Source organism: Mastigoproctus giganteus, chromosome 8 (assembly GCF_048544385.1).
Source record: "Mastigoproctus giganteus isolate SK-2022 chromosome 8, ASM4854438v1, whole genome shotgun sequence".
Lineage (NCBI taxonomy): Eukaryota > Metazoa > Arthropoda > Arachnida > Uropygi > Thelyphonidae > Mastigoproctus > Mastigoproctus giganteus.
The window spans coordinates 6,002,421-6,021,888 of NC_143582.1; the positions used below are offsets into that span (position 1 = coordinate 6,002,421).

General features: G+C 39.8%; 1 protein-coding gene across 1 annotated transcript in view; it reads right to left on the bottom strand.

The window, feature by feature from the left end:
* Positions 1–19,468, bottom strand: part of LOC150081223 (uncharacterized) — a 162,167-nt gene that overhangs the window by 85,273 nt on the left and 57,426 nt on the right. The window contains exon 5 of the mRNA XM_090378899.1: positions 3,947–5,090. Coding sequence (XP_090235025.1) covers positions 3,947–5,090 — 1,144 coding nt within the window. The remainder of the gene's footprint in view (positions 1–3,946; positions 5,091–19,468) is intronic.

The following is a 19,468-nucleotide window of genomic DNA, read 5'->3' on the forward strand; positions in this document are numbered from 1 at the left end:
ACCTGTACACAGTACTCTAGGTGTGGCCTGACCACTGCCTTGCATAATGGGATAATCACCTCCCTGTCCCTGCTAGCAAAATTCCTATATATCATTGACAAGACTCCATGACCTGCCCTGGCAGCCCCTCTGCACTGCTCAGTGAACTTCATATTTGCCTGCACAATTATCCCCAGGTCTTTTTCATTTTCCACTTCCCTGAGTGTAGTACCACCCCAGTCTCTTCGGTTATTGCTACCCATATGCAGTACTTTGCATTTGTCAATGTTAAACTTCAGTTGCCACTTCTCAGTCCATTTTCCCAACTTATCTAGATCCAGTTGGAGTAGCATACTGTCTTTACTGTCGTTAACAAGCCTGCCAACCTTTGTAACATCTGCAAACTTGGACATTAAACCTGATATACCTTCATTAATATCATTGATAAATAAACAAAACAACAATGGGCTCAACACTGAACCCTGGGGAACTCCACTAATAACATTTATCCACGAAGGGCAGAGTCCACTGATTACCACTCTCTGTCGTCTCCCACTCAACAATCCCTTTATCCATTGTAGCAACTTACCCTTAATGCCATACCTCTCCAATTTGTACAGCAGTCTTCCATGTGAAACAGTATCAAAAGTTCTCCTGAAATCCAAGCATATGATATCAAAATTATTTTTGGCATTCAGTTTCTTTATGACCACATCATAGTATCCAATCAAATTGGACAGAGAAGACCTCCCTTTAACAAACCCATGCTATGTCTTAACTATTACTGCAGTCTTGTCTAGATGATCCTGTAATGCTTCTTTAACCAGTGATTCCATTATTTTCTCCAGAACACAAGTTAAACTAACAGGTCTATAGTTACCTGTGTCACCTTTTGAACCACCGTTGTGAATTGGTGATACTTTTCACACCTCCAGTCCATGGGGACCTCCCCTAAGTCCAAGGAAGCTCTCATAATTATGGCTAAGGGTTTGTTTACTTCCTCTGCTGCCTCCTTTAATATAACTGGACAGTCCCATCCACACAAGGTGCCTTTTTTTGTTTAACTTCAATTTCTCCTCCACTGTGCTCTCAGTTATTACAAAATCACTTAACTCCCTGTTAGTTTGATAAACTTCTGGCACTCCCCCTCATTGAATAACTCCTCATGTGTGAATGTAGATGCAAAATACTCATTGTTTATCAGCTACCTGAGCATGATCATTAAGTGAACCCATCTATGTTAAGTGATCCAATCTGATTCATCCCTTTACTTCTAGAGTTTACATAAGTAAAGAACTCTTTGCTGTTATTCTTTTGCATCCTTTGCCAAGGATTTCACATAATCTGCCTTCGCCTGCCTACTTCTTTTGTGACATGATTACAGACTAGTTTATACCTGCCATAGGCTTCTGTATCACGATACGTTATATGCATCCCATACATTTCTTCTCTGCCACGAGCCTCATTAGGTCATCTGACATCCATTTAGGCTTAAACCTTGAATAGTATTTCGTAGTTGGAATGAAAAGCCTAGAAGCCTCCAAAATTAAGTCCCTGAAGGCTTCCCATTTAGAATTTAATGTTGGTAACATCATCTGTTGATCCCGCTGTACAGAATTTAAAAACTGTGTGACACCCCTGTAGCACCTTTACAAAAGCAAAAGCCCTTCCCTTTAGCCTTGATGGTAGTTACATCTTTAAGTAATTCCCACATCAGTATATTGTGATCACTGTCACCCAGTGGTTCCTTTATCTGCAAATTCTTAACGTATGAATAATCACTGCTGATAATCAGATAAAGAGTATTATTCCCTATGGTTGCCTCTCGAACATGTTGCTGTAGAAAACAGTCATCCAATAAATCCACAAAAGTCTTGCTAGTGTGTGAGTGACCAACCCACAAGTTCCAGTCGATATCTGGAAAGTTAAAATCCCCCATTATAAGACATTCTGATTTACTAGACCACTATTTTTCTGCACGACTTCTCATTACTCATCAGATTCATTAGGCCTATAACACACACCTACTCTCATTTTTCCTTTCCAAACACCAAACAGACTCAACACTGCATTGTCCACCAACATCGATTGGATGCACTTCCGTAGATTTTGTGTGTTTCTTAACTAACAGCATAACCCCTCCTCCCTTCCTGTCCTGTCTATTCTTTCTGTACACATTGTGCTCCTCAAATTTCAATTTTGCACTGCTTATATCTGTGTGACACATCTCTGATATCCCAACAATATCTGCCTTTGATGTCTTGACTAGCACTTCAAGCTCATCAAATTTATTAACTATACCCCTAGCATTGGTGTATATGCAAGTATATATGCACCTGTTTCTGCTCTTAGTTATCCTAACAGCCCATGTATTTATTTGTTCCACTATGACTACCAGCAGTCCTGGAAATCTCCATTAACTTGCTTTCCAGGCTACTGATCATTCTAATAGAAGCAGTTCAAGAATCACTTTTGCCTCTGCCCACTGTTAACCTTTTAGTCTGTGTATCCCCCCCCAAGCTAGCAGTTTTCCGACCCACCTAACACTGTCTCGATAGCATCAGCAAATTTAGTAAGATTAATAAATATTTTTGATTAATTGATAATACTACACTAAGCTAACAGATTCCCAATACAGTGTTACGTATTATGCTATCGAGTTTTATGTTATACCTTATGCTATTTCTTATCGACTAAAATATGGCGGCTAGTTCAACAATATCGGCACCAACACCAGTGAGTCGTAACTTCCAAAAATCACTAGTTAAATTCAAAAAAAGAAACTAACGAATGCTACTAAACCTGTTTATGTTTATTTGTTATTTGGTTTTTAGGAGCATTAGCAACTAAGGCCATATTGCTTCGGGGATATGCGGTGGTCATTTCCTGACCTTTCCGCATCCTCCGTATTTGGTGGTCACAGGCTCAAACCCCGGTCTAATCAAGAAGCATGTGGTACGCACTTCTGCTCCTGCCCACCTGGCTATGGAGGCATCACTAAACCTATTTACCTATTTTTAATATCTTTGTAGAACACAATGTAGTATGTTAATTAACGAAGAATACGATAAAATATCGAAACTACTTATCCTTTTACAGCAGCCAAAAATCCACCGACTGTTCTCTTCCATGACCAGATCACCCTCTCAAAGAGATTGTAGCCAAACCTCTTGGTTATATTGCACTTCTTTTGCATACTTTTCTCTATTTCTTTGATGATTTCTGCCATATTCTATAAAGTTAATATGTTTGCAACACATTAACTTTATAGAAAATTTTAGAGATAGAGAGAAAGTAAACAAAAATAAACGCTATTCAAAATTGCTGCATCAAACAAGAGTGACCACTTCTTCCATGAAATCTAACTAACTTTATTATTGAACTAAATGACACTACACAGTCTCTGGCTGATACTGTTTACATGATATAGAATTCTATTCTCAATTAGTGAGCACTTGTAGAGAAGAAAAAAAAAAATATATATATATATATGTATAGGAAGAAATGAAGGATAGATAGTCCAGTTACTGAGATTTGTTAATTTTATGACACTGCTAACTTTATGGCACCAACTAAGTTTAAAACTTTTGATGGTATTAATACTGAGGAGTCCAAAAATAGAAATTATAAAGAAAACAAGAGGACTTGATATGTTTTAGCCAGCTCTCTTAATACTTCTGAGAAAGTTTATTTGGGTAGGGTCACCAGTCAGTGTGAAACTGAATTATCCAAGGAGGACCTGATTTGCCTAGGAATTATCAAAGATATTTTACCATACCTTTGTTATGGTAAAATATCTTTGATAGTATAAATAACACAAATCAAGACTAAATGAGAAAAAAATATATATGAATTATCCATGATAAAAATGTTCATCATTTGAAAAAATATATATATTGTGTTAGGTTAGGGTGGCTGAAAACTGAAAGTTAGAAAAACATTTTCAAATAAAACGTATAAACCATACCTTCTCTTATAGCAGCTAGTAGGTCACTTCTTGCACCTCCAGGCATAGCTGTTCTAGTCTTTGAATCATTTGTATCATTTGTTTTAAGTGAGGAGATATTAGGTGATTCTGAAGACAGGGAAACTGCTTCTTGAATTCTGGTATCCCTTATTCTAGACAAACCTGGTTCGTCAACAGTATCAGGAGGAAGTGGCATGGGAGGTGGTGGAGGCGGTAAGTTAGTAGGACCATTTACAGCTGGAGGTGGAGGTGGTGGTGGTGATGGAGGATTATGCTCTTCATTTGGCACCATATCAGGAATAGGTGGAGGAGGTGGAAGATCTAAACCATCAGGTGTGAGTCCAACTACTTCTAATGGTGGAGTATGGTCCCTGTGAGAATTGGGAAGATGATTTAACAAATGAGGATGATGAGTTGGGGTATTATGACGAGATCTTGTACCTTGTTGGAAAGTGTGATTTGGTGTATTTGGACCTGAAACTGCTGCTTTCTGAGAGAGATACAAAGAAGACATATGACTATTATATATACCATTAGTCATAACAGCTTCAGGTGGAGGAGGTGGAGGGGGTAAAGTGTCTCTTGAATGACTGGGAGCACGGCACCTTCCTGCTCCACTAGAAGGAGTTCCAGCATTTATAGTTGGTGTAGAAGTTCCACTTGATCCAGATGAATTGCAGAGTGGAGGTGCTGGAGGTGGCTGTGAAGGTCTTGAGGATACGTAACGATTACTCTGTCGTGTTGGGGTACCAGAATTTGAAGAGACCCTATGTTCAGGTGAACCTATACCATAGGGTGGAGGAGGAAGATATTGCTGCTGATGTAAGTGAGAATTATCCTCAGAATATGGAGGTGGAGGGTAATCATGTGGACTATTGCAGATAGCACTGTCATTAGTCAGATATGACATGTTAGACAATTCTAAACTACTTGGCCTCATCATATGCTCCTGGTTAATTACATCTATTGCATTACCACCATGGCTGGATGACCGTGGAACAATTGTTCCATATGGATCTCTAGGATAATTGGCTGTCTTATCAATAAATTCTTGGGCTGTAGCCATCTGTCGATACCTTTCTCTTGTATTATGTGGTTGACGAACTTTTTTATGCCTCTTCCCATCTGGTCTTGGTCTGTGTGGCTAATACAGGGGGAAAAAAAAGCAACAGATGATTAAAACAGTAGTAACTTCTTCCATAAAATTTTAAGCGATCAAAAAAACAAAACCCAAATTGAAATGAATAAACATTTCTAACTCCATTTAGAAGTCTATGACTTTTTCAGGAGTAAAGTTGTTATTTATTTTTTCTTCGAGGATTAAAGTTTTATGGAAATTTTTAAAATTTTAAAACTTTGTACATAAATGCTTTAAACATTAAATTGTTATTTTGATCTAGTGCTGAAGATTAGAATACAATTACTGTCAATGAATCGAATCAATTTTTTTTAAAAATTCATTAAAAACACCTCAAAACTTTCCTTAATAATAATAATAAAAAAAAAATTTAAATCATAAAAATGTTCTTGTTTATACTCTGACATGACCACCAGGTCACTGGAGTTTACAATAAATCAATCAATACAAATGCTAATCGTATTTAGCAGTCACGGGCTTGAACCCCAGTCCACTCAAAGAGCATGTGCTACTGTACTCGCGCTCCTGACCACTAGGCTACATCAAGCCTAAATTTGTAAAAAGCCTAAATTTGTAAAAACCCACAGCTATAATTTTTTTTTTATATAGTAATATCCTCTACATCTATTTATCACTTAATTTAATTTCATCAACTTCTGGATCTCAATTCCAGAAAGTTTTGGCTTTTTTAAACTCAAATCAAACAAAATTTGCTCACAAGTATGCTCTCCTCCTCCAATTTTCAAAGCTAAAGTATGTGGTACTTTAAACCCACTTGAAATGAGCTCAAAAAATACGTGTACTCGCCAGAGCGCACGCACACACACACACCAAAAAATAAAGATTATGTACACATATACTCTGTAAATGGTTAAAAACTGATTACATAAAAAAGTGACTGTAAATGTACAGACTTCACAGTCATACTCTCCAAAATAAAGTCAATAATCCATATTTTCAAAAGATCTTGCAATATGCCATAAGTCAAATAGTGATTTGTCTTGCAGAATTAATTTTTGATGGCCAACTGCATAATTTTTTTTTTAGGAGTTATATAATACAAGGCTTGTTCATCATTAACCTTAATATAAAAAAACACCTGGTACCAAACAACCCTCCCTTAAATTTACATAAGTGTCTAGGTGTAACACATTACTTAGGAAGAATATTGAATTCTTTTGTTTTTTTTTTCTTAATTAGACACTTGACTGCATTTTTATGCAATTTTAAATGGAATGGGCATATGCAATTTTTTTTTTGACCTTGGCAGGCAATAACTTTTAATACCCTAATTTTGGGTGTCAATAAATCATTTAAAATTACACAAAAACATGGAATTAAGTGCCTGATTTAAAAAATAAACAAAAATTTTGAACAAGTTCTTTAATTCGACAAGATTACACATTCAAATAATTAACTGTTTGGGTAAAAGAAAATTTTCTTATATCCAGTCTATACATATTCTTCAATAATTTAAGTGCATATGGATAGTTACCTCTAGTTTTAGCTACTTGCAAAAGAAAAAGATAACTCATTATTTAATTTGCTAAAGTCTTTCAAGCCCCTAAATACTTCACTCAATGTACCCAATGCAGACCATTTTGATCTCAGGACTAGCAAATGATAAAAGAAGTATATTCACCAGGATGAAGGCCTCCTGAACACATTTCCAGCAACTGCAGTCTTGTGCTCTCTGTTGCCATTATACACCAGCAAATTTCAAAATTTCATTGATTCACCTCATCTTTGGTCTTTTTCTTGGGTGTTTAGAGTCAAGTGGTATCCATTTCAAAATTATTTTGGTCTATCTATCATCAGTTCTTCTTGATATGTGACCTGCCCATTTCTATTTTAAGCACTTTGTTCTTTCAATGATGTCCCAGACCTTGGTTTGTTGGCACATCCATGAACATGTGTTTTGGTCTCTTTTGGTTATTTTTAAAATTCAGCGCTCTATACTTCTTTATGTGTGAAGCCCTTGTAAAGCTTTAGCATTCAACATCCATGTTTCACTGATCAAAAACTTTTTTTTGAGACAGTGACAATTTTGTCTTCAAGACTATATTAAGCTTTCCAAATGCTTGCCATCCCAATTTTATGCAATGTTCAGTTTCCATCTGCTGAAATGTCCAAGGTAGACATACCTTTACACTTCTTCTAGTTCTTGTCCATCAGCCATAATTTTCTTTAGTCTGATAAGTTTTGTGTTTTCTTCATATTTATCTTCAAACCAAACTTCTTGCTTTTATACTGCACTTCCTTATATCGATATCTATGTTACTATTCACTGCACCTTTTTCCAGCAGATCTACAGGCTCCCTGAGTGAGGGTTCCAAACCTGTATACAATATTTGCTATTACAGGAATAAATTACCTCCATAGGTGGTAGAGGCTAGGGGAAATTCAAAGCTCAGCTGGACAGACACTAGCATAATGAGAGAATCAAATATGGGCAGTTTATTTATTATTAATTAATTTTTTTTTTTTTGGCCAGTGCAGCAAAAACCTAGGGTTAACTTGCACCATATGGCTCATCTTAATATCGATATTAATGTAACCTCACCAAGGCTTTATACAATGAATAATTACCTTTGTCCCTAAAAACAAAATTCCAGTAGATCAAAGAAAAACACCATGTGCTGCTCTAGAACTGTTCTGTTGAAAGAATTTCAACTCAGATCACCAAATAAATTACAATATCCTATGCACACATGGTATTATTATTATTTTTTTATTATTTATTGTTCAACATTGTTCAGTGGTACAATGCTGTACACCACTGAACAATGTTGATGTACAATAATCTCAGATTCCCTTGTAGAGGGTCAGTTCATTCTCAATGTGATGTCCATATCACAATCCAATACCATGAAGGTATCTGACAATGTAAAATCCCAACATAGGGTTGTGATGATCTCCAAGGATACAACTGACACTTGTAGGTCCACCATAAATATTTAAAATGTGTAGAAGTCCAATCCAGGAAGCAGAAGTCTAAACCAGGAATTGTGGTCACAATGAAAAAAGTCAACTCTTCTCAAACCTGAACAGTCCCAAAGTATAGCAGTTAACAGTAAAGGGAATACCTGAATCAGTCTCCACATACAGTACCTGCAAATACAAACCAGACAACATTATAGTCATCAATTGAGGAAGCAACTACAATGCAGTCCACAGGCTTTTCGTAGTGGTCTAACCCTCCACCTGAGCACCAATTTCTCTGATACAAGCCTGACCGCTGACCGGGCTAGCCAGGTGGGTAAAGTGCCTGCCTGGTAACCCAAAGGTCGTGGATTCGAATCCCGCCTTGGGCTTGGATCAAAGTACTGCAAAAACCTTGGGAGGTACATTATGGGCACAGAAGCCGATGCGCCAACAACTAACAAAAAAAAAAAAAAAAACAAGCCTGCCCAAAAAGCTTCAGTAGTCTCCTCAACAAATGCTCTGAATCACCTGTTAGTGGAAGAGGAATCTGGAGGGCATCGTGAGGTTCTTCAGAAGATGCAGGTTTCACAGGGTAGACTCCCGCCTCTAATCAGAACAGGAACCACTCATCCTATCTACCAAATTAATATTCTGCTCTAATGTAGCACGTCATGCCATTTTCAACTGTCATTCAGTATCTGGCTCATGCTCCCCCAACTGCAACAAGATCCACCTTCTGAATAGTTGGACAGCAAAATTTAGTCTGTGGCAAACTTATCCATCAGAAGGCAGTGAATTCTGTGTGAGTGAGAATAACATTATAGGAAATGGTTCTGTTTCCATTAACCTTAAAATAAAAAAAATAATCACCTGGTACCAACAAACCCTTCCTTAAATTGACATAAGTGCTCGAGGTGTAATGCATTACTTGGGATGAATACCGATATTTTTTTTTCATTAGACATGACTGCATTTCCAGAACCAATCCTGTAGTTCTGCTGTTTTAAGTAATTTAGCTATTTAAAAGTAATAAAGATGTTGATAAGATGTTCCGAGAGCAGCAATGTTTCAAATGAGAGGGAAGATAAAGCTTGGGATACAAACCTAAATAACTTCAAGGGGTGTGTCAGATCGCCAGCTGGAAGATGAAGAAAGATGTTGCAATAGTAAAAGCAAGGGTTTTAACTTCAAAAGAGGGGACTTTGACAGTTTAAGGTGATATATGGCATCTGTGAACTGGGCAGATTGCTGAGGGATGGCGAATACATCTGAATTATGGAATACCTTTTAAGCAAAGATCACATAAGCCATGAACTCATACATCCTTTTAAGAAAATATTGCAGGAGGAGGAGGCCAGAATGAATGACTGTGGAGACAGCAGGTCAAATAGAGTAGAAAAGATAGCCTGGGACAGTTACAGAGGTACTTATACCTACAACAGGTATAAGTTGATCTGAAATGGTAGGATAAAAAAGGTCAGGGAGACCAAGGCTGCATATGAGAAAGCATTGGCTAAGAGAGAAAAGAATGGGAACAAGGAATTTCTCACGTATGTGGAAGAAAAAAGCAAATCAGATTGGACTCATGTCCAGTGGGTGTAGGAAAGTCTTAGATAATTCCAGCTGATGTTGCAGTGAATTAAACCGGTCATTTGTAGGTGGTGGTAGTAGTAGCAGTAGTAATAGTGGCATGTGATGCAAGAAAGCAAGCGTACGAGCTTATGCAGCATCAGCCAAAAAAAAAAAAATTCACACAACCATTTCCTCTAAATGTTTGTCCAGTTCCTCTTTAAATTTATTTAACCTATCAACTTCCACAACAACAGATGAAAGTTTGTTCCAGCAATTAACCACCTGCTGGCTAAAGACAAATTTCCGCACATCTATTCTACATCTGTCTTTCCTCAATTTGAATTTATGCCCCCTTAGGTACGTAATCAGAACAAGTGGAAGAATCCCATCAGAATTCAGCGTGCTCAACCCATTAAAAGCCTTATACACCTCAATCAGATTTCCTTGCAGGTGCCTAGTCTCCAACCGCTGCAATTTACAGAACTTACACCTCTCTTGGCAAGAGGATCCCTTCATTCCCCTCACCAATCTCGTTGCCCTTCTCTGTACATGCTCAAGCAAATCTACATCCTTCCTAAAATGAGGCCTGCAGACCTATATGCAGTACTAAAGGCGTGGCCTGACCATTGCTTTATACAGAGGGACAATCACCTCCTTTTCCCTGGTAGCAAAATTCCTGTATATCATTGACAAAACCCCGTGACCTGCCCTGGCAGCATGTCTGCAATGCTCAGAAAACTTCATATCTAACTGGACAATTACTCCCAGGTCTTTTTCATTTTCTACCACTTTAAATGTAGTACCGCAGTTGGTATGTTCCTCTGGGGTTACTTCTACCCATATGCAGTACTTTGCATTTGTCAAGGTTAAACTTCAGTTGCCACTTCCCAAATTTTATAGATCCTGTTGCAGTAGAACACTGCCATTACTGTCATTAACAACCCTGCCAACCTTTGTATCATCTGCAAACTTCGACACTAAGCCTGATATACCTTCATCAATATCACTGATAAATAAACAAAACAAAAGTAGACCCAACACCGAACCCTGTGGGACTCCACTAATAACATTAGTCCACGAAGAGCAGCGCCCATTGATTACTACTCTCTGTCTTCTCCCACTCAACCATCCTTTTATCCATTGTAGAAACATACCCTTAATACCATTCTGCTCCAATTTGTACAGTAGTCTTCCATGTGCAACAGTGTCAAAAGCTTTCCTGAAATCCAAGTATATGATATCAAAATTGTTTTTTGCATCCAGTTCCTTTGTAACCACATCATAATATCCAATCAAATTTGTCAGACAAGACTTTCACTTAACAAACCCATGCTGTGTCTGAATTATTGCTGCAGTTTTGTCTAGATGATCCTGCAATGCATCTTTAACCAGTGACTCCTTTACTAATGAAAGACTCTTCATGTTGAGAAGAAGTTGTACGAGTAAGGTGGAGCCATGTGAAATTAGTGATAATAATTACAGATGATTATTTATTAGAAAAACTTTTGAGCATAAAGGCAAGTAAGCAGAAGTGGAGGCCAGAAGTTTATGAAAATCTAATAGGGAGATAAATGATTTTGTAATAACTGGGAGGAAAGTGAATGAGCAATTGTTTAAATTAAACATAAGAAAGGCAGCTGGGGTGGATGGGATCTATCCAGTTATATTACAGGAGGCAACAAAGGAAGTAAACAAACCCTTAGCCATAATTATGAGAGCTTCCTTGGATTCAAGGGAGGTACCTATGGACTGCAGATGTGCAAATGTATCCCAAATTCACAAAGGAGATCAAAAGGTGACACGAGTAATTACAGACATGTTAGTTTAACTTCTGTTCCGGGGAAAGTAATGAAGTCACTGGTTAAAGAAGCAATGCAGGATCATCTAGACAAGACTGCAGTTACAGTTCAGACAGAGCATGAGTTTACAGATCTTGCCTGATCAATTTGATTGGATACTACGATGTGGTCACAAAGGAACTGGATGCAAAAAATAATTTTGATATCATACTCTTGGATTTCAGGAACACTTTTGATACTGTTGCACATAAAAGGCTGCTGCACAAATTGGAGCAGTATGACATTAAGGTTAAGGTGATGCTATGGATAAAAGGATGGTTAAGTGGCAGAAGACTGAGAGTGGTAATAAATAAACAGTGCTCATCGTGAACTAATCTTATTAGTGGAGTCCCTCAGGGTTCAGTGTTGGGACCATTTTTATTTTCTATATTTATCAATGATATTGATGAAGGTAAAACAGGCTTAATGTCCCAGTTTGCAGATGATACAAAGGTTGGCATGGTTGTTAATGACAGTAACAATGGTACGCTGCTGCGACAGGATCTAGAAAAGATGAGCAGAGAGGTGGCAACTGAAGTTTAACATTGAGAAATGCAAAGTACTGCATATGGGTAGCAATAAACACAGAGTAACAAACCAGCTGTGCAGTACTACACTCAGGGTAGTGGAGAATGAAAAAGACCTGGGTGTAATTGTGCAGTCAGATATAAAGTTTTCAGAGTAGTGCACCTCATGGGGTTTTGTCAATGATATACAGAAACTTTTCTGGCACTGATAAGAATGTGATTATTCCTTTGTATAAGGCACACCTTGAATACTGCATACAGGTCCGAGGTCTTATTTTAGGAAGGATGTAGAGTTTCTGGAATGAGTACAGAGGATGGCAATGAGATTGGTGAGGGGACAAAGGGATGTTCTTTCCAAGAAAGGCTTAAGTTCTGAAAATTCTGAATTAATAACAGTGGAGGAGGAAAGGGATCTTGTAGTTACAATACAGGCAGATATGAAGTTTTCTGAACAGTGTAAACAGGCAGCCAGGAAAGCCCACGGTGTCTTTACAATGATTTACCAAATGTTATCTTGCAGAGATAGGGAAGTCATAATTCCACTGTATAAGGCAATTGTAAGCCCACATTTGGAATAACTGTGGTCAAGTATGGATACCTCATCTGAAAAAAGACATTGAGCTTCTTGAGAGGGTCTAAAGACAGGCAACTCGAATAGTGAGATCAGCAGAAGGATCACTGTAAGGGGAATGACTCCGATTATGTGGGCTACAACAGAGCTTAGCAACCAAGCACCTCAGAGGTGACCTGATTGAGGTTTACAAGGCACTGAGAGGGATAAGTAAAATGAATGACAAAAGTGTAAAGTGTATTCGTGTCTAGCGGCACCGGGGGTTCCCCCCAACTCCGCGTTGCTTTCATTGTAGGTGTAACAGTTCACTGTAAAGGCCAGAGATTTAAAAGTGTATGGATTTTGTAAGTGTAGTGTTGTGTATCGTTGTTCTTCTGGCCATTTAGCCGCTAGACCCCTACTGGGGCCCAACGTTGTCCACACTTAGCCTCGTGGAGGCAGACCAGGTACCCAGTAGTTGATATTTTACTCTGGCAGGCCCTGCCACCTAGTTTCCTGAGATTTCAGTGGCTAGGGCCTTAAAAAAAAAAAAAAAAAAATTATATATATATATATATATATATATATATATATATATATATATATATATATATATATATATATATATAATAATAAAATAAAATAATCGCTGAGAAAGGTTTAAACCGAAAGAGTTTTACGTGCACGGTTTGAATTTGGACATATTTTAATTTTTAACATTGTGTGGGACATGCGCTGGTGTATAGACAGAGTAAGGGAGGGAGACTAAAGACTGGGGGGAAAAGCCAGAAGTATGGGGACAATAGAGTAGGTGTCCCCAAAAGCAGTGGGGCATGCCCCACCAGGAGTAGAAAAGTGGGGAGTGGCAGGGGAGGGAACAGGAAACCGTCTCCCCCTGCCTGGGGATTGGGAATTAAAGGTGAATAGGACTAGGGTGTCCTATTCAGACCGCCATATGGCGTCAGTTACAGGCTCCGCAAAAACGATAAGTGTTTGCCTTTTATTTACATGATTGTTATTTTATATTGTACTTAATACGTAGTCATATAGTTATAGTTACGCTGGTTATTTTTTATTTTTAATTTAGATAAAGAGTTTTTGTGGATTTTACTTACGATAGGTAAAACCGTTATTTCGTTCCATTTTTGTAGCCATTGTTTTTGGATATAGTGGTAGGGAATTCAAATTTTTTAATTGAGGTAGCTAGGTAGCTCTAACGCATAATTATATAGTAATACGCTTCACTGTTTCTATTTAAATACTATTGACATTTAATTTATTGATTTTATTAATTTAAACTACCATGCCCCAGACTAGAGCAGCAAAGCAACGGGCACAAAGTGGCAGGAGTGCTGTGACTCGGGGGAGAACTGAGGGGGGCAATTCTCCAACGCATCACAGCCTAAAAAAATGTGCAACTTGTGAAATGTTTGCCGAACTCTCTGGAACGGAACATGATATTGCCATGGGGGATGTCTTTGTGTGTGCACGATGTAAGGAGTGTAAGGAAATCAGGCGACAACTCAGCGTTGTTGTGGGCCTATATGAGAGTTTGAGGGACAGGGTGGATGCCCTCGAAAGATCTAAATTGAGGGGCCCATCAGGCTCTCAGCTGCCCACATCAACGCCAGAGCTTGCACTTGGTCATCACGCAACACAGCGGCAACCCCTAAGGCAGAATGCGCTGGTCCCACAGGAACTAGTAGTTGTTGGTGACTCGATTGTCAGGGAAACGGGGAACATGCTATGTAAAAAGGATAGGTGGAACAGGACCAGGGTATGTCTGCCAGGGGCAAAGGTTGATGACGTTGTAGAGCAGATATCATCTTTTAGGGGCACAAAAGGTGATATAGTTGTACACGTTGGCACTAATGATATTAAGAGTAGGAGACCGGCGGAATTACTCAACAAGTACAGGTCACTGTTGAAAAAAAGCCGTGAAATAGGGTTGAATTTGAAAGTGTCTGCAATTCTGCCCAGACACGATAGGAGGGAGTATATGATGAGAGCCTTGTCGATCAATTCGGCCCTGGAAAGATTGTGCAAGGCTCAAGGGGTAGAATTTTTTTCAGCCTGGACTGTACTTGTTAACAGGAGAGATTGCTTCTACAGGGATGGGATACACTTAAATAGAAAGGGTGCAAGAATATTTGCTGATGCTATCGAGGCAGTGTTAGGTGGGTCGGAAAACTGCTAGTCTGGGGGGATACAAAGACTAATAGTTTAACAGTAACCGCAGGCAGAGGTGACGGTGATTCTTGCACAACTTCTATTAGAATAAGAAGCGACCTGGAGCGAGGGGTGTTGGGGGTTTCAGGGACGGATGGCAGTCATCATGGAATAGTTGGGTATATGGGATGTGTTAGGGTAACAAGGAATAGGCATAGGAGCATGTATACCAATGCTAGAAGTATAGTAAATAAATTTGATGAATTTGAAGTGTTGGTCAAGACATCAAAGGCGGATATTGTTGGGATAGCAGAGACGTGGTGTCACAAAGATATAAGGAATGCAGAACTGGAATTTGGGGAGTACAATGTGTACAGAAAGGATAGACAGGACAGAAAGGGAGGGGGTGTTATGCTGTTAATTAAGAAAAACATAAAATCAAAGGAAGTGCACCCAGTTAATATAGATGAACAGTGCTCTGTTGAGTCAGTTTGGTGTGAGATAACCACTGCGAAAGGAAAAATAAGAGTAGGAGTGTGTTATAGGCCTAATGACTTGAATGAGTACAATGAACAATTGTACAGAGAAATAGAGTGGGCCAGTAAATCAGAATGTCTTATAATGGGGGATTTTAACTTCCCAGATATTGTCTTTGTGTGTGCACGATGTAAGGAGTGTAAGGAAATCAGGCGACAACTCAGCGTTGTTGTGGGCCTATATGAGAGTTTGAGGGACAGGGTGGATGCCCTCGAAAGATCTAAATTGAGGGGCCCATCAGGCTCTCAGCTGCCCACATCAACGCCAGAGCTTGCACTTGGTCATCACGCAACACAGCGGCAACCCCTAAGGCAGAATGCGCTGGTCCCACAGGAACTAGTAGTTGTTGGTGACTCGACTTTTGTGGATTTATTGGATGATTGTTTTCTGCAGCAGCATGTTCGAGAGGCAACCAGAGAAAGTAACACTCTTGATCTGGTTATCAGCAGTGATCATTCGTGTATTAAGAATTTGCAGATAAAGGAACCACTAGGTGGCAGTGATCACAGTGTGCTGAAGTGGGATTTACTCAAAGAGGTAACTACCGTCAGGGGTAAAGGAAAGGGTTTTTGCTTCCGTAAAGGGGAGTACAGTGGTCTCAGACAGTTTTTAAATTCTGTACAGTGGGATCAACTGACGATGTTACAAACAGTAAATTCTAAGTGGGAAGCATTCAAAGAATTAATCGTGGAAGCTACTAGACTTTATATACCGATTAAGAAATATCGTTCAAGGTTTAGGCCTAAATGGTTATCAAATGAACTAATGAGACTCGTGACAGAGAAGAAAAATGCATGGGATGCATATAAATTATCAGGTGACGCAGAAGCCTGTGGCAGATATAAGCTAGTCTGTAATCAGGTCACAAAGGAGGTTCGGCAGGCGAAGGCGGATTACGAGAAATCTTTGGCAAAAGATGCTAAGAAAAACAGCAAGGATTTCTTTACTTATATAAACTCTAAAAGGAAGGGGATGAATATGATTGGTCCACTTGACATCGATGGTTCGACTGTTGATGATCCTGCTCAGATAGCAAACAAACTGAATGAGTATTTTGCATCTACATTCACACGTGAGGAATTATTACAATTTGAAAATGGAAGAAGGTTATCAAATTGTAGCAAGATACTTAATGATTTTGTAATAACTGAGAGCAAAGTGGAGGAGAAATTGTTGAAGTTAAACATAAGAAAGGCACCTGGGGTGGATGGGATCTATCCAGTTATTTTAAAGGAGGCGGCAAAGCAACTAAGCAAACCCTTAGCCATAATTATGAGAGCATCCTTGGACTCAGGGGAGGTTCCCACGGACTGGAGATGTGCAAATGTGTCCCCAATTCACAAAGGTGGATCGAAGGGTGACACGAGTAATTACAGACCAGTTAGTTTAACTTCTGTTCCGGGTAAAATAATGGAGTCGCTGGTTAAAGATGCATTGCAGGATCATCTAGACAAGACTGCAGCAATAATTCAAACACAGCATGGGTTTGTTAAGGGAAAGTCTTGTCTGACAAATTTGATTGGTTATTATGATGTGGTCACAAAGGAACTGGATGCAAAAAATAATTTTGATATCATATACTTGGATTTCAGGAAAGCTTTTGACACTGTTGCGCATGGAAGACTACTGTACAAATTGGAGCAGAATGGTATTAAGGGTAAGTTGCTACAATGGATAAAAGGATGGTTAAGTGCGAGAAGACAGAGGGTGGTAATCAATGGGTGCTGCTCTTCGTGGACTAATGTTATTAGTGGAGTCCCACAGGGTTCGGTGTTGGGTCCACTGTTGTTTTGTGTATTTATCAATGATATTGATGAAGGTATATCAGGCTTAATGTCGAAGTTTGCAGATGACACAAAGGTTGGCAGGGTTGTTAATGACAGTAATGGTAGTGTGCTACTGCAACAGGATCTAGATAATTTGGGCAGATGGGCTAAGAAGTTCAACCTTGACAAATGCAAAGTACTGCATATGGGTAGAAGTAACCCCAGAGAAACGTACCAACTGTGTGGTACTACACTTAAGGTGGTAGAAAATGAAAAAGACCTGGGAGTAATTGTGCAGTCAGATATGAAGTTTTCTGAGCAGTGCAGACAGGCTGCTAGGGCGGGTCATGGGGTTTTGTCAATGATATATAGGAATTTTGCTAGCAGGGAAAAGGAGGTGATTGTCCCTCTGTATAAGGCAATGGTCAGGCCACGCCTTGAGTACTGCGTACAGGTCTGGAGGCCTCATTTTAGGAAGGATGTAGATTTGCTTGAGCGTGTACAGAGAAGAGCAACACGATTGGTGAGGGGAATGAAGGGATTCTCTTACCAAGAGAGGCTTAAGTTCTGCAAATTGCAGTGGCTGGAGACTAGGCACCTGCGCGGTGATCTGACTGAGGTCTATAAGGCCTTGAATGGGTTGAGCACGCTGAATTCTGATGGGATCCTTCCACTTGTTCAGATTACCAACCTACGGGGACATAAGTTCAAATTAAGAAAGGACAGATGTAGAATAGATGTGCGGAAATTTGCCTTTAGCCAGCGGGTGGTTAATTGCTGGAACAAACTTCCGTCTGTCGTTGTGGAAGTTGATAGGTTAAATAAATTTAAGGAGGAACTGGACAGGCATTTGGAGGGAATGGTGTGATTTTTTTTTTTTTTTTTTTTTGGCTGATGCTGCATAAGCTTCTACACTTGCTTTCTTGCATCATGTGCCACTACTACTACTACTACTACTACTACTGCAAGTAGTTCCTGCATTTATGTCCAGTCCGGGTTTTTTTTCACTTGGTTTGTTTGCCAAAACTCATCTTCGTCGGGTAGTTCCTGTGGCTGTGTCTGACCAGGTTCCTTGTCACTTTGCTATTTCCTTGATCTTTGTAGGGTCCTGTTGGGTCCTTTGACCCATTTGTGGCCTCACGTCGGTCGGGATTGTCTTCTTCCACGCTCATTTTGATTTCCTCTTGCTCTTTGCAGTCTTGTGGGGTGGTCGATTTTCTTCGAGTATGTAATTTACTTTCATTCATTGTGGATGGCAATTTCTGTTCTTCTTCGGTCGAAGACTTCTCGTGCAAATTTGCTGAAAGCCGCGTAGTCGTCTTCTGTGTCCAAGAGATGGTGTTCTTTGTTTTTCGGTATGTACTTTATTTTAGTTATTAGCACGCTTCTGTGTTCCTCATAACACTCACAGTCGTGCATTATATGATGCCATGTTTCAGGCTCACCACAGGTGCAAGTTAGCTCCTCCGTTATACCCAGCATGTTCAATTTTGCCTTGAATGGGCCATGGCCCGTTAGTAAGTAGGTTGCATTTAACCCCGGGTTAAACCACGGGGGGGCTTTTGGATAAGTTTTGGCAACCAGTGGTACGAATCTCTTCGTCACTTCGCCTTTGTTTGATGCTGTCCATCTGTCCTGCCACAGCTGTAGCAGGTGAGCCACGATTCTATGCTTCTCTGCTTTGCGGTTGTTGTTTGGTTCTAGGGTGAGCCCATAGATTGTAGTGGGTGTTCCCTTAGACAGGTGGTACATCAGCCCGCAGCGAGTCACCTCCAGGTCCAGTGGGAGGACTCCTGTCAAAACTTGGAGGGCACGCGTGCTCACTGTTCTGCATGCACGAGAGATAATGAGCATAATGCTACGCTGGATTGTGTCCAGGTGTCTTTTATTTACTGCTGTCCCTGCTTTTTTGTACCATATCGGGGATCCGTAGGTAATGGCTGGGATGAAAATTGCTTTGTAGTACAGGGACAGGGTTTTTCTATTTAATCCCCAGTCCCTGCGTGAGACTCTTGCTATTAATGCTGCGTAATTTCTTAGTTTTTCTTTCAGGTGGATGATGTGAGGGGTGAAGGATAAATTACTGTCGATTGTAATCCCTAAGTATCGTATTTGTTTTGCAAGTTTGATGGTTGCTCCTGCTATCTTTATTTGCGGTGGTCTGTGAATGTCGAGCACTCCTTTCAGTAGAACAGAGTTCGTCTTCGTGGGTGAGATCTTCAACATGTGTAGCTTTGCCCAATCCTGTAACACCTGTATTGCCTTGTTTGCATGAGTCTCCAGGCCCGATCTGGAGTCCGCCTCCACCATCAGGACCAAATCGTCAGCAAAGGCCTGGCAGCTCACTTCGCCCAAGTCCTGAGCCAGGAAGTCGTCAAAGACAATGTTCCACATGAGCGGCCCCAGGACCGAGCCCTGGGGGCAGCCCCTGCGGACCCATCGAGCCACTTTTCGAAAAGGTGTTACCACCTCAATTCTTCGATCAGTTAGGTAATCCTTT